At 39.7% G+C, this 18,535-nt stretch overlaps 1 protein-coding gene across 3 annotated transcripts in view; it reads right to left on the bottom strand.

Annotated features, from left to right (window-relative positions):
• MED13 (mediator complex subunit 13) overlaps positions 1-18,535 on the bottom strand; it is a 71,937-nt gene that overhangs the window by 11,254 nt on the left and 42,148 nt on the right. For 2 of the 3 annotated variants that reach the window (XM_014608063.3, XM_006265641.4), the window contains exons 9-20: positions 16,547-17,230; positions 11,588-11,804; positions 11,084-11,168; positions 10,602-10,720; positions 8,841-8,931; positions 8,516-8,730; positions 7,841-8,037; positions 5,678-6,594; positions 3,522-3,689; positions 2,174-2,397; positions 1,187-1,376; positions 228-687 (exon numbers count right to left, since the gene is read on the bottom strand). In XM_014608063.3, the coding sequence (XP_014463549.1) occupies positions 228-687; positions 1,187-1,376; positions 2,174-2,397; positions 3,522-3,689; positions 5,678-6,594; positions 7,841-8,037; positions 8,516-8,730; positions 8,841-8,931; positions 10,602-10,720; positions 11,084-11,168; positions 11,588-11,804; positions 16,547-17,230 (3,567 nt within the window). The remainder of the gene's footprint in view (positions 1-227; positions 688-1,186; positions 1,377-2,173; positions 2,398-3,521; positions 3,690-5,677; positions 6,595-7,840; positions 8,038-8,515; positions 8,731-8,840; positions 8,932-10,601; positions 10,721-11,083; positions 11,169-11,587; positions 11,805-16,546; positions 17,231-18,535) is intronic. The other variant, XM_014608064.3, reaches the window with a different exon arrangement.

Genomic DNA, 18,535 nt, shown 5'->3' with positions numbered 1-18,535 from the left:
CACCGTTTCCAGATGTTATAACTACTGTTAAGACTCAAGCTGAAAAACTGGGTTTCAAATCCCAGGAGTAGGACCAACCTCTGTGTGATAACTGGACATCTGAAAACACACGCAGAGATTTGTGTTAACGCTATCCCTCTCAACTGTCTGAAATGGAGATGTGTTGAAGGTTAACAACTACTGTTTTTGCCTGGAGCACTATAAAAAAAACACCTCTGACATACTACCTTTCTGAGACTTCAGGGTGCGGCTGTGCAGGGGCAGAGGAAGCTTCCCCAGGTATCCCAGCAGCTTGCAGAGTTGCCTGTTGCTGTTGTCCCCCTGGCTGCCCATTCTGGACTGTTGTAGCTTGTGTTGGCAGGGAGGCAGAAGTAGTACTGTTCATGCTGCTAAAAGGTGGAAACGAGGAAGGTTTGTTTGCTGATAGCCCACTGCCTATGTTGGTGGAAGAGGATGAAGCAGCAGTAGTGGTCAGAGTTGAATTAGTTGTAGTAGCTGCAGAAGACATGGCACTGTTTGAAGTCATGGTACTACTGGTAGCAGCTACAGGGGCGGATGAAGGAGTGTTGGAGTTTCCAGTGTTACCTGCCGCTTGAGGCTGTGTGGATACAGATTGGCTTGTTGGGGGAACTAGATTTATCTGAGAAAGCAAAGAACTGTCTAGTGGCTGAGAGGCAAGGTAAGGACCTAAAACAAGAGTAAACATTAATTAGAAAATTGACATTTAATTATTATTATTTTTAATAAAGCAATCCGTTTTTTTAAACAAAACCTCAGTCAATTTGTCTTTGTACACCTCCCAAAATTAGAATGCCAATACTTCATTTTTATTTGAAATTTCCAAAATAGTTTTTGCTTTATGCCCCTTTATAGCAATACTTCACTGGGAAGAGGGGCAAGGGAGGGCTAAGAACGAACTCCGGTTTCAGCCACATTGGGTTTGAGCTGGCCGTTGGAGCGGCCAATCTAACCAAGTTACTACCACTGGTTGGCAGAAGTGTGACAGACTTGCCCTGAGGACACTGCCAACAGCTAAAGTAGTCATTTTTGTGAATGTGTATTCATATGAATCTTTGTCTACACCTGTTTACAGACAAAATTAAAAACAAAACAAAACAATTACACCTCCATAATACCCATGAGTGAGGGATATGAACTAAAATGAAAAGCTTAAAAAGCACAGTACCCAGCTCATATCTGCAAACTTGCGCATACAGCTTGAGTTTGGAAAATGCTTCATTGTTGGCATTGGCTGCCTGAGAGAACCATTCTGCAACCAACTTCTCAGAAAGTTTCTTTGAAGCAGTGGATCCTACTCTCATGATCCCGTCAGGCAGCAGTTTACAGATAGGTCTATGCTGGCCAAGTCTACAGGACTGCAAAAAAGTTAAAAAAAAGAAAAATAAAGGGAGACAGCAATGAGTTCACAAGCTTCCCAAGTTATAAGGAATGAGACATGGAATTCACTACAGTAATTCTTTAAGAGAAAAAGTCCTAGATTTCAAATCATGTGATGAGAAAACAAATGCTTTATAATCCCAGTAATACTGAACACTTCTGTAATATGTATAGCCTGTTTGTTGCTTTAAGGTTACCTTCAGGTTTCTGAAACCATAGGAAAAAAACAAGGTATAACCATCCAGAGTAATCTTCTCAATGGAACGTAAGTGTTTAAATGCGCTGGATTCGTATTTTGTAGTTATTTGTTGTCGTAGCTGCAATGGTCCAGGAATTGTGCGAGGGGCAAGGATTTTTTGAGGTGATTTTTTTTTTTTTTTTAATTGAACCAAAGGTATAGTTGGGAGAAAAGTTAGAAAAGCTTTCAAATGCAAAGCCTTCTTTGTTTAACTTCACCCCAACTATACCATGGGTCCAATAAAAGATATCACCCCCAAAAAATCCTTGCCTCTTGCTTAACTTGAAATGGTAGTAACACCGTTTTACCACTTGATGGCATGTATCAGGTACCAGGGAAAAAGGCTGCTTGGAAGAAAGCTACTGCCAAAGACATTAGCAAGCAGTACCTCATCTTACAAATGTTTATTCCTAATGTCCTTTTCACAGGCCCCATGAAGAATTTTATGCACATTTAGGAGGCAAGTTCAAAAAATACTTTGACTAGGCACAGCCTCTGAATTATCTACTGCGCGGCATTTTCCTCCAGCTAACATACCTCATAAATTGCAGTCAGATCCCTAAAGAAGCTTTTTGCTCCATTCAGCAGGGCTTCGTTTTCAGGACACACCACAACATAAGCAACATCTCTTTGAGATCCATAGGGTTCCAACATCAGCCTCTCCCAGTACGGCAAGGCAAATGGAGACAGCACCAGAAAGTCATAATCGTATCCCAGCAAAAAGGTTGGAATTGGCAGTGGTTCTGGGGACTCGTCAGTTCCTAAAGGAGAGAGATGCATTTTCCTACTTATTTAAAGTGAAACAGGAAAGTAGCAGAATCAATACACTGCTTCTAGCAAATGTGAACAGAAATACTGGTGTTCAGGCATATCAAGGACGAAAGCCAATGCTGATTAAAATTTGTTCATTAAGGAGCAGTGTGACTAGGCAAGCATGATCTGGTCCAACACAGGAGACAAGTACTTCTATTTGTTACCTCCCAGGTCAATGAGAAGAGCTTTCATATTATTCTTCCACGGTTGTGTTACCGCACTAACCATATAGCCTATTCAGGAACAGACCTCCATTGTGCCAAGAAGCTTATAAATGGTTAAGAACAGTCCCCATGTAAAACAGATTACCCTCAAAGACATAATGTGAAAAGGTGGGGGTGGAGTAAGGAAAAGGGAAGCAAAGCTATGAGGAAAGCACGTCAGATATACGCACAGCTCGATGGGCTTTGAGTCATTTGTTTGTTATAAATTATATGATAACTATCAGAAGTCTGCTGATAAAAAGGTCATCCTCCTTCATGTTAGTGAATCCAACACTGGATGATGCATTGTAGTAATGTGTTACTATCTGATGGGTATTAACGAAGGGAGCAGAATTTTTATGGTGGTTTAAGTTTGCAATATTTATTTTTCATCTCTATGAATCATATTTCAGACTCTGGCTGTTCTTTTTCTTCTTTTTTTTTTTTATAAGAGATACAAACTGGTCTACATCACCTCAAATACTATCATGGATAAGAACCAATGGGTGTTCTCGAATGATGTTTGAACGCTTAGAGAAATATCTGTTAGTAGTTTTATTTCTTTTGCTTTAATCCTATCACCACTTTAATCAATAATGTTAGCGAACCCTTCCCTTCCAGACATTACAATTAAGGCAATCAGGCAATTCCAAATATAACACCATCTTAAAAATCACTCACTGTATTCAGGAAACTATTTTCTATTTTGAAAGGGAAAGAATACCCCCTGCCCAGTGCTTCTGGCCATGGTAAAGAAAGATAAAAATGTGACTTAAAATTCCAGTTGGTTGAATCACATCTAACCATTCAGGTTTGGTGGCCTACTCCAAGGACAAATTAATGAAGGGGAGTTTACACAGGTCGCTTACCATAGGAGCCTCTGCCAGCCATTTTGTGAAACTGCTGCCAGGTGAGAGGGCCTTGCACACCCCAAGATCGGACTGTTCGCTTTTTCTGAATAGCGTCCTGGAGAACTGGCTGTAGTGAGAGGAGCATGCGAAGGATGTCCTGTGAACACTGCATGCTCACATCCACCACTGGAAGAAGAGAAAACACTGTCATAACTTAAGACAAAATTACACCTGTTGCATTCAGACATACAGAGCCTTTTTTTTAAGTTGAATTTCTGGGGTTTAAGCAAGAAGTCATTTCTTCTTAAACCTACATATTCTATCTGTTCAGACCACACGTGTCCACTGAAGCCTGGGGGGCAGTAGCAAAGTAATAGCAAATTAAAAATTAGAGATTCCCCCCAGACCATCAGTGTCATGGTCTCCATGTTTTCATTTGACAGCCCTTCCTTGAACACTTTTTCATCCACCTACCTTTTAAATCTGAGCTATGAAACTAGAATTCAAAATCAACCGTTAAAGTTTTCAGAATTTCAGTATTTCATTCCTTGTGTAGAGATGTGTATATAGAGACTGGCCCCTATCACGCCACTCATTATGTTATAGGGGAAATCCCAGAAACAACGTTCACTGAACTACATCTGTCAACTTATCACACACCCCTGACGCTCATAAAATGTGCAGGTGAGCGAAGTAGCCATCTTTTTAAGGGTTATCATCCAGATAATAATAGTACTTGGGACTTACTTGCGCCTCAAAATATTGAGATTTACTACATCAGGGCTTCCCAAACTTGACCTGCCAGAGAACATTTATTGATGGTGTGCAGAAAGCTGGCTGTCCTACAGTCCTGGCACAATTCCTTCTTGCAAGCTATTAAGCTGCAAATGAACACTGCCAGAGCTTAGCTCTCTATTAACCATTGCTGGAGTTGCAACAGGGACCTCACTAGACCATTAAAGCGAAGGAAGGTAGATCTACGATTATGCACACGAAGAGGTCAATGCTTGCCAAAAAAGTTTAAGGATCCCTTAACTACAACATGCAGAAGCCACTTTCCAATTTAAGAAAATGTGTTATTTCACACCACAGAGATGAATAAAGCTGATTACCAAATACTCAACATTACAAGCATTAAGTGTATATGACAGAAGAAAGAAGGAAGCCGAAATGGAAACAGCATCACACATCACAATTTTGCGATTATAACTGATGACAGCACAGAGATTAGGATATCTGAGTGGGCTGAAGCAAAACAGATCTTTGCCTGAAAATTTGCTCTTAATGAACGGATCAAGGGTAGCATGAAATTCATTTGATCCCTGGCGTGAAAAAGTTATTTAAAAATTCAGTTACACAGAAAGTGATCAAAAAGTGTCCACGCAACAGGAAAACAAACAGTACAAAACTAAAGCAAAGATGGCCAGACATGGTGCAAGTGGCCTCCAAGCATAAGCTGACTATAAAATTATGATTAGTCACCATGCTGCTATCGCTGAATGACAAAAGAAAAAACATTAAAAATTATCGTTGCAGACAAGGGTGACTAGTTTCAGAGGACAATTGCTCTGTTTCTTTAAATTCTCACTATACGGATGACATTTAACTCTTGCAAATGTCAGGGTAGCTAAAACTGCAAAACATCAACTGCAACTTCTCTTCAAACGTGCGACCGAGATAATGCGTTCCAAGATATTAATACAATACATGGCATAATTAAGCATCAGTCATGTGAATCCTATTAGCACTTAAAAAAAATTTCATTCCAATGAACCACACATGCTGCGATGAGTGTTCAGTGCCACCCAGGCTTTGTGAGCTTGCTTTCAGTACTTCACAGTTAGGCTAGAATACCAAATGAAGGAATAAACCTGATAAAATGCTATGAACAAAAAGACTTTGGGCTTGCACAGCATTTCTTATCTGTATTGCAGTCCTACAGGTTTTCAGAGCCGATTCTAGGCAAAGGTAACTTAGCTAAGGCACCAATTTAAGACCTAAAAAGGACAGAGATTAGCAATAAGGCAGCAACAGAAGCTTATTCAAGCATGCATATGGAAGTAATAGGTCAAGTATCAATTCTAATCCCCTAATTCGTGTTTTAAAGTTGCTTGGAAGTGACAAGAAACAGGTCTTCAGAGAAGAAAAACAAGCTCTTTTCAATAAATATTTACCATTTCTTTTTGACCAGTGATGCAAGCAAGTACTTTTCACAAGTGCTTCATCAACTTTTCCTCCTGACATATTGTCCATGAACTGGCGTCCATGCTCCAATGCTAGGTAGCAGTCATTGCAACAATCCCGCTCTTCTACACGTACTAGGTTGCTAACTGCACCAACTTTGGGTATGGGATCTTGATCTGCTGCTCCAAACGGTGAAAACAAATTGGTGCACTGATCTTGCAGCAACAGTATTAACTCATCAGGCAATTTCTCAGGTTCTTTCAATCCACCACCACCATGCTCAACCGAAGTAGCTCGGAGGGCTTCAAAACGTTTTTCTGCTTCTTTGCCGCCTTCTGTATTACGCCCTAGAATATCCAACTCATCTTCAAGGAACAGCCCAGAGTTGTTGCCAAACTTTCTATTCATGACAGCACTGAAGCCACAGGTACACCTATACTGAATCTCTTGCGTTGGATCTGGAATGTATACTCCAACGTCAGCACCTTTGATGTTCATGTTGCAGACACAGATGCAGCAGCTGTCAAAGTTACAGTCTTTGAAGAGATTCATTACCGACTCTGAGAGGATGAGATTCACGTAAAGACTGTGAGCCTCAGGGATGGAAGGTACAGTTGCAGGTTCCACAGAATTAAGGGGCCGACACGTTGATGGTGTGGAAGCTGGTGAATACAAGTCTGAATTCTCATATTTGACCGAACCTTGAGCACTGGCAGGTCCACCGCCTCCACGAGGGGTGCGAGGTGTCCTTGGTGTTCTAGGAGTTGGGAACCGAGGGGTGGATGGGGAAGGGAGAATTCCTGCTCCGCTGTTGCTGGGAGGGGCACTGTTTGGCGGCATCCCGAACGGAGTATGAGTCTGTGGGGTGTAGGCAGGACCATACTCTTGATCCATAGTGCTTCCATCACTGAGAACAGCCATAAGAAGGGGGAGGAAACAGTTGTAAAGTGAAATTGTTATTCTTGAACTACAAGTATCAAGTTTTAAACAAAACTCCCCAGATTAACTTTTAAGAAAAGGTACTAAAGATCACAGCAACATGTGATATGCATCTATATAAAATAAGATTTTCCTGGTCAAGTGAGGCCCGAGCACTTTTGTTCCATGTAAAACTCATGTTGACTGCAGCACTAAAATGCTCCAAAACTCCAAAAAGTACTTCTAGAAAAATCGATCACACACACACAAAATGAAAAGCACATTTCTCTTTTCAACTCTGTTTATACAATATGTTCACACGCATCGCTAAGAAAATATACTGGATTTCTCAGCACCAGATTGCTGGTTTTACGAGGCAAGTATCATTCAAACATTTCCACTTTGCTTCCCCTTATCAGCAGACCGATGGGGTTTAAGGAACCCAGAAACATACTGGGTCAGACCTATGCAGAAGCAAACAGAAGTAGCCTATTATATTTAAGTGGTGGCTTAATTTACAGAAGATGTCTCATTAGATTCCAAACTATAAATATGTTATCCCCTAATCAAACTACAAAAGCTGTTTGCACAGAGGAGCAGGGAAAAAGAATATTCCTCAAAGAGAGGAATGAAAACATGATTTTCAGAACTACCAGACCAAAAGCAATTTACAGGAAACCTCACTGTGATGCTATATCACCACCATCAGTGCATGTCACATTAAGAACAGGTTTCCAGTTGTAGGGAACAACTCCCCCCTCAACTTCAATATTAATAAGCCACTACTACAGGAAAAGAACTCTATGAAACAAAAACCACCTGCTAAGTCCTTGTGGTATCCACGATGCTACTGTAAGAGCATAGAGTCCCGGACTTGCATTTAACTCAATTGTTATAATCTTAGTTGCTTACTAAGATTGGATTTATACCATTCCCCAAGAAGCCATTAAATGAGATAATGAATAGGATGTATACATAGTTACATTTTAGAAAAGAAAGCATCTTTAAATAGTTTTTAAATCCTAAATTCAGTCAGTTCGTTAAGTTTTTTTTAATCAGTTAAAGCCCTTTCAAACTGTTTTTCACTACAGGTTATAAATAAAAGCCATCCATTTTCATTAAAAGAGATGTTTTCTAGAATGTGGGTATTATTTATAGCATTATAAAAAGTTAAAAAGAAAAAAAAAAAAATGAATGCCATGAAAATCTGTATCGCTAGCCAGCACAGAGCATACCCCTCTTTGATAAACGGCATGGCAGGTCCTGGAGGAAGTAGCTCCAGCTTTCCAACAGCCCAGCTTTGACGGTAAATGCACTCTTCTGGCAGTTTGATAGAAGGGAGACACTGGCTAGGGAGAGTCTTCAGCGGTGCAAACATGGAACATCCTACCAAAGCCTGACAATTTTCAGGCTTGTAAACATAAGAATAATCCTAGAAATTAAGCAGTGAAAGCATTAACTGGTAAATAGATTGGATTATACAGTCAGCAACAAAAAAAACTACTACAAGTGATTAAAGTAACCAATTAAAAAGTGTCATTCTTTTACTATTATTTAACATTTAATTCCTATAATTTTAGGAATACTGACAAGTTGAAGTGTGGTTATCTTTCCTATCCTTTTAAGTCACTCTGGTTCTGGTACTACAATTTATTATATGCCAACATGCAATCTAAAATTATAGATAATGACCTAAAATAATTTTTTTTTCAGTTTACTCATGACTCAAGCCAAAGAGCTATTCTTCTGTTACGTTTCAGAGCCAAATAATTAGTACTTTCTTAACTTGAGACACTGCGCTTCATCTACCTCTACACCATGTAACACAGGGACTGAGATTACCATAGTTTTTCTAATAATTAACAGAGTATTTAGAAAATGACATTTATCAGTTACTCAGCATTACTTACTTTGATTTCAGAAGGTTTTGGACTGCAGAACCCCTCATCTACTTCAATTCTGAATTGAGCTCCTATGCTTGAGCTATTCCCTTCAAGTACAGTTCCTCCAAGTGTAGTGTCCATGCTGCCATATTCTTTATTATTCATATTCATTGGGGAAAAACCCATAATATGCTGTTCCAGAGATGGTGGTGTTGGATACATCTTATGAAGATCTGCAGTACCTGTTTGAAACATTCCATGAGTACCCATTTCCTTCATTTTCACGTCTTGCACAGATTTCAAAACCTTAATTACAATTAGTATCATAACTAAAAAGGAGGGGGAAGCTTACTTATGCATGACAGGGGGTCAAGATTTCCTGTTTTTGACTCTTTGCAGTTGGGTTTGTCATCTGAGCCATTCACAGTTCTTTTAGATCCAGGCTATAAAAAGAAGAGGAGTTAAAATGGTGTGAGCAGAAGTTTCCAGGTAGGAATCCATCTGTAATCAAATTAAAGGGCAATAGCACAACCAAACATCTCAATCTGGAAATCAAATATATGAACAAAAGCTTCCCACGAGATGAATGCCTACCACCTGAATTCAAGTCAAACTTCCAGGATTTCATTTTTTACATGAACAGCACTGACCTAACAGTAAAAGAAAACTGCTATGAAATTATTTTTTTCCCCTAGAGTTGCCAAAAATGGAAAGTGCCAATGAATGAAAAGAAAAGTGCAGGTTAAAGTCTTCCTAGGTGCGTGACTTAAACACGCAAATAATGGGACTATGCCTTAGACCTTGTTCGGGAGTTGCCATGTTTTACCAGGTGCCAATGCTGCAGAAGAGCCAACTGCTTTTTCCATGATGAACCTTTATTTTCAAGAATCTCTCTCAAACTTATCCATGTCTTCAGGCAATCAACATTTTTGTACTTGTAAAAATATTAAAAACCATACAATTTAAGTAAGATGAAGTCTGCACTTCATTCAGATGCTTTTACAGATATAATTTTGTTTTATTCTAGTCTGGTTTATTCTCCCCACACGGGACTAAAATTATACCAGTAAGGTACTTTGACACCGATACAACTGCATCCACAGTAAGGGGACTGTAATACTTCAACTTTAATGCTACAGTGAGAGAGGCACTACTGCTACAGTTACACAAGGACTCAAGTTCAATCTTAGAAGGCTTCTCTGTGCAGCAGAAACCACTCAGGCCAATGAGGTTGTGTGTGTGCACTTGAACAACTTGACTGTATCCTTTGTAAAGTTAGAAAGGGTCACGCAAGTGACTACAGTTACGTTATCCCCTTTTAACTGTTATTTGATGGGAAACCATTCTCTGGATAACCAATATCAAAACACAAGGCCAGTTACCAAAAGCCAATCCTCAACTTCTCTCCCACTAGGATAAAGTGTTTGCAGAATCATTAAAAAGGCAAAAAAAATAGTATTTAATCTAGTGACTATGCAAATCTCTTGGAAGGAGTGATGAGTGTGGAAACGGAAACCAACTGGAGAGAATGGAAACGTACTTGACCACATCTAAGAAGAATAAAGTCTACAGAAATTTCTAATCAGCTTGAAGAGGTGTATTTAATTTTTTGCGATGACCTTTTTTCAAGTGCTTGTAGGATTTACTCAGATAAACTTTGCCTCTGAAAAAAGACGAAGTTTCCATCAAAGTAAGGATTATAAACTAAGCCCTTAGTTATCTAATTGCCACGGACTGATTACTTCTGGAGACTTGCGTCAGAAGACATGGGAATCATGAAGTAACAACTGATTACAAAAAAGGTATAACCTTCACAATCTTCACTTTCTAAGAAATTTGGCCCAGCTAGCGCCTGCAGTAAGAAACTCTCTCAAAATGAGCACTGCAATGGGATGGCCTATCCGACAGAGCAGTCTAAGGCAAGTATGCTGTCTGCACAATAAGGGTACAAGACTGACATTTTCTAACACAATTTATGGGTTATTCCCAGTCAGCCATGACTGTCATAACCACATCATTACGTTAATAGAATTTTCTTTTCTTTCCACAAAACATGCAGATTTCAAACAACCTTTACTCACAGCTAGAGCCATTACTCATGCAAGCTACTTACTGTTAATTCATCTTCATCAGAGTTGAAGAGATTGTCAAGGTCAGTGTAAGAGACCACCAAGTCTGTTTCATGAATTAGGCTAGTTGATGCAGTACGAGCATGAGCAGCAGTACGTTGTTCTACAAAGAACGCATACATTTTACTCTCACCATAACATTATAGTTCCTATATACATTAGTCAAAGTCAGGTATTAAAACAGCATTTAAATACTACACCTAGAACTAGAGAAAACAAGAAACTGAGCTAGTAGATGCGTAAGTGAAAAAAGGCTCTTATTTTCCACTAAAGGTATTTTGGATTTTATATCCAACATGTTTCTTTGCAAAGCCCACAAAAGAAAGCAGCCATTTCAAGTAGCTTTCTAATTCTTCAAAAAGATAGAAAAACATGTGTGAAGTGTTATAAAAACCACTAAGGAATCTTAACTATTTCAGAAGTTAATATACTGCATTTCGAAACACACAAAAAAAAGCATTTTTACCTGGCTTGACAGAAGGACTAAACAGTGACATAGCATCCTTTCCTTCATGGGATAAAACTGTAACGTTAGGTGTCCCATCTTCAGCCTGGAAAAAGTAGTATAGATTACGCATGGATGAGTTGTGCCTTTAAAAAACGCATCTACTTAAGTAAGTATTGAAAATATGGCAGAGTACCAATATTAGACATGATTTCTTCGTATATAATACTAAAAAGGCACAGAATAGGTACAAATCCAGTTAACTGGAAGTATAATGCATGCAAATATGGAAGCAGTCCTACTAAAGCAGTCGTTACTTTAAATGAAGGCTTCCAGTTCAGTTCAATTTTGTGTCCTTAGCTTTTGATCACACACATCATTCCTGCTTTCATACAAATATTTCTGATAATTAATCATTTTGCTATGTGCTAGCTACCAGTTATATACATCATGGTTCAATAACATTTGATTAAGACAATTTGTGTTTATACAGTTACTGATTTACCTCATTACTCCTTTACTCACCTTGTGTTTTTTCCCAGTTTCCCGTTCATTGTTCTGCCTCTCTTTTTTATTATCGGGAAAAAGGAATTCCACATCACCATCAACAAATGCGTATGGATCAATTTCAGGTTCTTGGTCAGTTTCAGATACTACTGCTGCTAGGTACTGATTTTTACTCTGATACTGCTGCACCAGTTCATCTGAAACCTTTAAAGGCTTCCTACATTGCACCATTAATCTGGACAGAAGAAAAAGTACAATTATAAAGTTGCATCAATCCCCTACTGCCTTGGTTTAAGCATCAATTATTTTTGTTGCAAGCTTCTACACAATGTCTATGCACTATATCAGCTAAGAATAAATCTATTTTTCCAAGACCTTTTTGGGAGGATGATTAAGGGATGGTTGGTCTCTATGTGCAAGTCAGGTATAGCTCTGCAGCCATTTGTGGTGTTTTCCTTCAACCACCTCAATCCAAGTTAAAATAAAAAATGGCAAACATGAGCTGGGAAGAAACATTGAGCCATTCCTTGAATAAGCCCAAAATTACCAAGATGCCTACAAGAGCAGGTGCTGGAATGCAGGCCAACACTGACCAATTTGAAATGATCACACTAATTGCACACAGGGCCCCAAACACACACAGCAATGAGTATGCTAATGGCTGCTCTTTTCCTTTAAATACACCCACTAGCTCCTCAGCAATTTGTTCAGTCCAGTACAAAGAAATGGCACCTTAACTTTCTCCAGTACAGTGGTGGGTCTAACATGCAACATGGGCAATAAAATGAAGAGAGTAGTCAGACTTGTTTTCACTTATTTTATACAGACTTTTGGATATCAGCAAAACCCAAAGCAATAAGAACTCCTGAAGAACGGATGCCACTAAGTGACTAGTATAAATTAGACTTTACAGAACATGGAGATAAACATCCAAATTAGTTACACACGGATTTGAGTAAAAACATTCAAGTGTTCACTGTTTTATTGCATTTGTTTGCAATGACGCTGGTGGCACAATATGCAAGCCAGATCCACCAACACTGACATTCATGAAAACAGGCTAAATAAACCTAGCTTTAGAAGTTCTTTGTATGCTTAAGAGCTCTCTTATTCAAGACTGAAAATTAAAAACACATGCAAAGTAGAAAACTATTGGAAGCTATGGTATGACAGATTATTATATAATAAGCATACAGAGATACGATATGGATTATATAATGCCAGACACACATACACGCCATGTTCCAAAACACACGACGAACCTAATCTGGGAGCCAATTATTAAAGAGGAAAAGCAAGAAATTAGATTATCCAATAACAGTGCTACAGTAGCTATGCATCTGCTCCAAACCTGGACTCCTTTTGTGCTTTACATTTTCAAATCCAAATCAAGATACAACAAAGCAGTGAGAAGACAAAATCTGTGTTCAAAAAGAGGGTTCACATAAGCCCCAATAATGTCGCAGTGCAAGAAGACATGCCGTGGTGGTGAATTACTCAAATAGTACACAGACATATCCAATATACAGAATTAAGAGGTTTAACACTCCCCCACATGGCTCTCTTCTTGTCATTTTCCAGTCTATGCATTAGTCAGTCCTGCTGCATAAGAGGCTGTGATGTTCCTACAACTACTCCTATGTATTCAGATAGTCCAGACCAGGGACTGGCAAACTACAACCCAAAGGCAAGATCCAGCCTGTTGACCAGTTGTATTCAGGCAGTCAAGCCTGGACATCTGTGGGGATTTAGCAGTGAGGGAATTCAGCTACACAGCGGCCAGGCAGCAGGGAGAAACAGCAGCAGCAACCAGATCAGATGTTCTGGCCCACCATAGGCAGAACTGGGTTATTTCAGCCCACCGCTCCTAAATTGCTGCCAGCCCCTGGTCTGGACTAACTAACTGGAGTATGAAGTAAGATAAGTTTGGATATATCAGAGACACCTAAATGGGGGGGGAATCTTCTCTGCCTTCCGCATCCCCTCAGCGCAAGAGAAGCCGTAGAACAGAACCAAAGCAAAACCAAACCTTCCTGCTTCCCATTGACAGCATTTTGAAACAAAACACTCAAAGGAAAGATCCTGACCCCCAGCTCCAAGATCCTGCCAGCATTTGGAAGATTCACGTGTGGTATCCAAAAAACTGACAACTTCAGCCTTGCCTTTCGGGTCCCAAGGATATCCTAGGTCACGTCTTTTTGGAGGTGCTTCCATAAACCACCCCCAGACAGGCAATGAACTATATCAGAGACAGCCGGCACTTGCATTTGGAGAAACCTTTGATGCAACTGGAGAACTTCTCCTTACCCAAAATCCTATATAAACTAATCCAACATCCTATATAAACTAACTTGCTGCTTTAATTGCTTCTTTCTAACAAGAGAAACTGCAACAACAGGAACAACTTTCTTATTAAGCTTCAAGGGAAGTAGCTTAGTAGGGAGTTATGCTGAAATACCCATTTAGTGAATGGGTAAACTAAATGGAGGGTATAAAAGGAAAGATGCATTTTCTTACTCTGAAAAAAAGAGTAAACCTTGAATTAGAGCATCTCTTTCCATTGTCTGGGAAGCTGGAGGACACTGATAAATGCATGTCTCCTTAATATAAAGATCTAGGCCTTGAAAACATTAAACAGACACCTGTTTTGGGTTTTTTCGTTTTGTTGTGGTTGTTTTGTTTTTTTTTGTATTTTTGGTTTTTTACAGGACTGACACGCGGGACAGTCTCTCTGCATCTAGAGAGGTCTGGATTACAAAACCCCCATTAAATTAACAAAATCACAGTGGGGTTGGGGAAGGGGATGGAAACTGTCAATCGCTGTAGGACTTCCTCGCATCAGAAGCTGCTTCCCATTCAGAGGCAAGTTATATTTTGAAAGTACTGTATTAAGAGTGGATGAGAATCGTCTTGTCCAGATCTCATCTGCTGAGAAGGATATACAGAAGACAAGGGGGGAAAAGCGTGGTTTGTTTTTAAACCTAAAGGAGAGGCAAAAACCACATATTTGCACAGCTGTGAAATGGAGAGTCCCAAGTAACCCCTGAATCAAATAAGCTTTAAAACTAAAGACCAAGATTATTCTTTTATTCTATTGCATTTTATTCATTCCATAACCTATCCAAGCTTTGGAGAGATCAGAAAACTGATGAGGATGGGTTTCTCTCTTCTGGTTGAGGAGGGAAGCGTGTTGTAATCTTGGGCAAAATTACAAAGTCTTATCACAGCAGAAATTCTGCACCAACTTCTATTTATACAATTAAAAAGAATTCAAACCCTCTTATCCATGTGGAACTAAATAAAAGCATTTCTATAAAAAACAGCCACACAGCTCTGACTTTCTTATGTTACTAAATACTACCAGGCAAAAACAGTGCAAATGATACCCCAAAGCCATTTTCAGTGGCCTAAAGATAATGCGATGAGGGTTGGAATGCCAAGTTTTGAAAGGAACCTAGTCTGACTCCTACTTATCCCATGACATTTGTCCATCCAGAGGGACCATTATTTGGTAGTGAAGCATTTTCATGACAGTTGAGGTCTACCTAATGCACTAAAATGAGACAAGTCAATCATTAGTTTTCTGACTGGTAACCTCAAACCCTTTAAAAATCCTTCTGCAGACACACAAATCAAGGTGAGCTAGTCATCTCTGGCTCATTTGGTTTTTTTTATCTCTGAAAAGGCATCAAAAAACCTCTGAGGAAGCAAGTATGATTTTCAGAAGAGATCTGACCTGCAAACTGAAAGTTAAGCTCTCCTGGTGGGGGTGCAGGTTGTAGCCGTGTTGGTCTAAGGACACAGGCAGACAAGGCTCTTTGGGTAAATCCAATATCTTTTATTAAAACAACTCAAATAGTTGGAAACAACACAAGCAGTTGGTGTATTGGACCAACTCAAATAGCTGGAAGTTCTCTGGACAGGCACACTAATAAGGAGTTTGGTGCTGGCTTCTTGACCTTTATACCTCTCCAATTTCCAAAAGCCCATATTGTAGATAAGTTACATTCAAGGCAAACATTTTGTCCCCCGAATCTTCTAGCATGTTAGTAAAGGTAAGAGCCAATTTACAGAAGTAGATGAAGCAAAAGCTCCCCAGAACCCATTATACCCGAAGATTCAGCTGTCAACACGAAAGAACAAGCTTAAAACTCCTCACTCAAAGACCAACGATACAAGCAAAACCTAAAAATATGACCAACGGTAAAAATCAAGCTTATACGCAGATCCCCTAAGCTAGCTGTTAGCTGCCCAACAATGCTGTCCTCTTCTTTTCTCACGCTAGGTTCTTCTGAACACAAAAGATGCTGAACAGATAGAGTGGAAAGCCTCTTCTTACTAATTAGCATAAATAAAGTTACATTTGCTCCAAAATGTTTCTGCAGGTTTTGGGCATCCATGTTAAAAAAAAAAGGAACACAAAACCTGCAGAACTTTGCCTATGCTCAATTCCTCCTCATTAAAACACGTTTAGCAAAGTCCTTTACCACATATAACCTCGAGTAAGCAAGAAAACTACTAGTGAAGGCAACTCGCACACAAAGTTTGGCATGCATTTAAGGATGCTGCGGACACACCGACCAAAAAAAATTGTTTCTGCATGGTAAAAACTTCCTCCTGAGATAATAAATGAATGCTTATCATTAAGTGATGAAAGCCAACATTATGTTTGCCACCAAACTTGTAGTACACTAAAAATCTCACGAAGGCAGGCAGGGGTTAAGATTCATAATAGCTTTAAGCCCAAGAACATTAATGGTTTTCAAACCTGAACAAACTACCACATAAATGAAAATATAAAGAGCTTAATAATCTGAAACTCAAATACCCTTTCTTAGAGGTGACTTTTTGTACAAAGATCTTGGTTCAAGTATCACACCCTGTTAATAAAGGGACGTTTGATCATGTTTGGAGAAACGGTCTAATTGGAAAAGTCTGGCAATTTTTGCATGACTAGGTATTTTAAGCAACACCTACTCTGTAACGGACGTGAGGTTTTCCTGTCCAGCAGGTACCACTGGATCATCTCTGAATTTGTCGCAGGGGAGCGGGGGCGGTAAGAATTCCACATCCTTTTTCTTTGGAACTTTATAATACTTCCAAGTGTTATCAGCTTCATCTTCTTCCAGATTCACTGCAGTACCAATGTATATTGTGGGTTCTATGACTTCTGGGAACTGAGCTGGGAAAGACTGGGACAAGCCATCTATCCTGTCTTCCATTGCTTTTGAAGGAACCAAGGGATCTGGTGTTGGCATCTGATAGAAATGCTGGCTCTGAGGAGTAGAAGGAGTTTTAGTTACCCCTTCATCAACTACATCACAAGGGTGAGGACTAAGTGGTGGTGGTTGAGGTGAATTTGCCATTTCAGTGCCATGCATCTGAGGAGTCTTTGCTACATCGTTAGTTCTGATATTTGAAAATCTCACTTGACTGTCTGGTGCTGTGATCACAAGCCTCTGACTCGCTGATTCTGCCTCCATGGCAACATCGTCACTAATAGAGACACGATGGTGGAAAGGAGTCAAAGGGCGTTTTTGCGGCTTATCCCCCTTGTCTTGCTTCTCATTTGTCTTGTGCTTTGGAGCCGCTTGCTGCTGCTGGCTTGCGGGCGGCGCCTGCCCCTGCTGCCCTGAATTCCTTGGTTTGAGATTTTTGTGCCTGGAAAAACAAGTGCAAAATACTTTAGTGAATCTCACAAGTGTATCCGCTGGCGCACTACTGGGTACAAGCCAGCCCACTTCTGAGAAATACAATTATGAGAAACTGGATATAGAGATAGGGGATCTAAGCAGGTTTTGTACATACTTGACAGGAAGGTGTCCAGTTTTTTGGACCACTTTTTGGTGCCTGTTGCTACAACAGTCTCTCAAAGCTGAACAGCATGCTCACTCAAGTCCTTAAAGTGAAGTTAGGGTGAAAGACTGTTGAAGGATCTGTTCCTCCTTCAGTGGCTTATTTTTTCCAAACAAGGTATTGCTTTTTTACTTCTGCTAACACTGTCAAATCAGTTCAACTGCTGTTTTTTCTGGTTCAAGCAGCTGCACAAATTTTCTGGGCAAAACGTTCATTGACTAAAGGTGATGTGAGAGTCCTAATGAACCCAACCTTAAGACCTAAAAGCCAGGCTGCCAATCCTACAAATCAACCATCTACCTGTAAATCTCATAAGAAAGAGAGAAATATATTAAATCTCCCAGTGCCACTTACAGTTATTTTTCAGAATATAAATGCACTTCAACGATGAAGTGCATTCCCTCCTGCTCCCCAACATGCAGAATGCAAAAAATGGCTGCTTCCGAGTGAAACTCCCCAAAGTGCAGACTTTCTGGATTCTCTGCCAGAATAAGGGCCACAAGTACCGAAACGGATTACAGAAAAAAAATCAGCTTGATAATGAGTTGTGCACACACCTTTGTTTACAGGACTGGAGTACCTCATTCTGGCAGAGAAAACCAAAAGTGTGCAGCTCATGCTTCTCAGCCTTAAATCAGAAGTAAAGGTTTTCAATTTATTAAAGCACAGTTCTATCTCCTTTGAACTTTGCATGGCCTCTTCTGCACACAGGCACTCTTAAAATCCCAAGAGAGAGAGAAAGGGAGTAAGAGAGATCTTTAAACTTTGGCAATCCCATTTTTAATCTATCCTTGACTCACATTTATTAGCATAGCATTAAGTAAGAGAGACCCCATACACAAATTCTCCTTTAGTGAAACACTGTGCACCTAACTCCACTCTCTCTCAAGTCTCCAGTATTTGCACAGGCCTTAGGGTAATAGTGTTTCAAGAATGGAAAAAGGTAAGCATTTTTTTTTTAATCTACAGTTTCCCAGCCATTCATCCTGTACTCCAAAGGTCAGAATCATTAGACTGAGCATGAAGAGTTAAACATAGATTTTAGTATTGCCAATAGATTCTTCGCTACTTTCATTTCACAGCATGTTGTGCAAAAACTAAAGCCACAAA

Source organism: Alligator mississippiensis, chromosome 14 (assembly GCF_030867095.1).
Source record: "Alligator mississippiensis isolate rAllMis1 chromosome 14, rAllMis1, whole genome shotgun sequence".
Classification (NCBI taxonomy): domain Eukaryota; kingdom Metazoa; phylum Chordata; order Crocodylia; family Alligatoridae; genus Alligator; species Alligator mississippiensis.
Note: the sequence above shows the minus strand (reverse complement) of the source record. Positions and strands in the feature narration are given on the sequence as shown.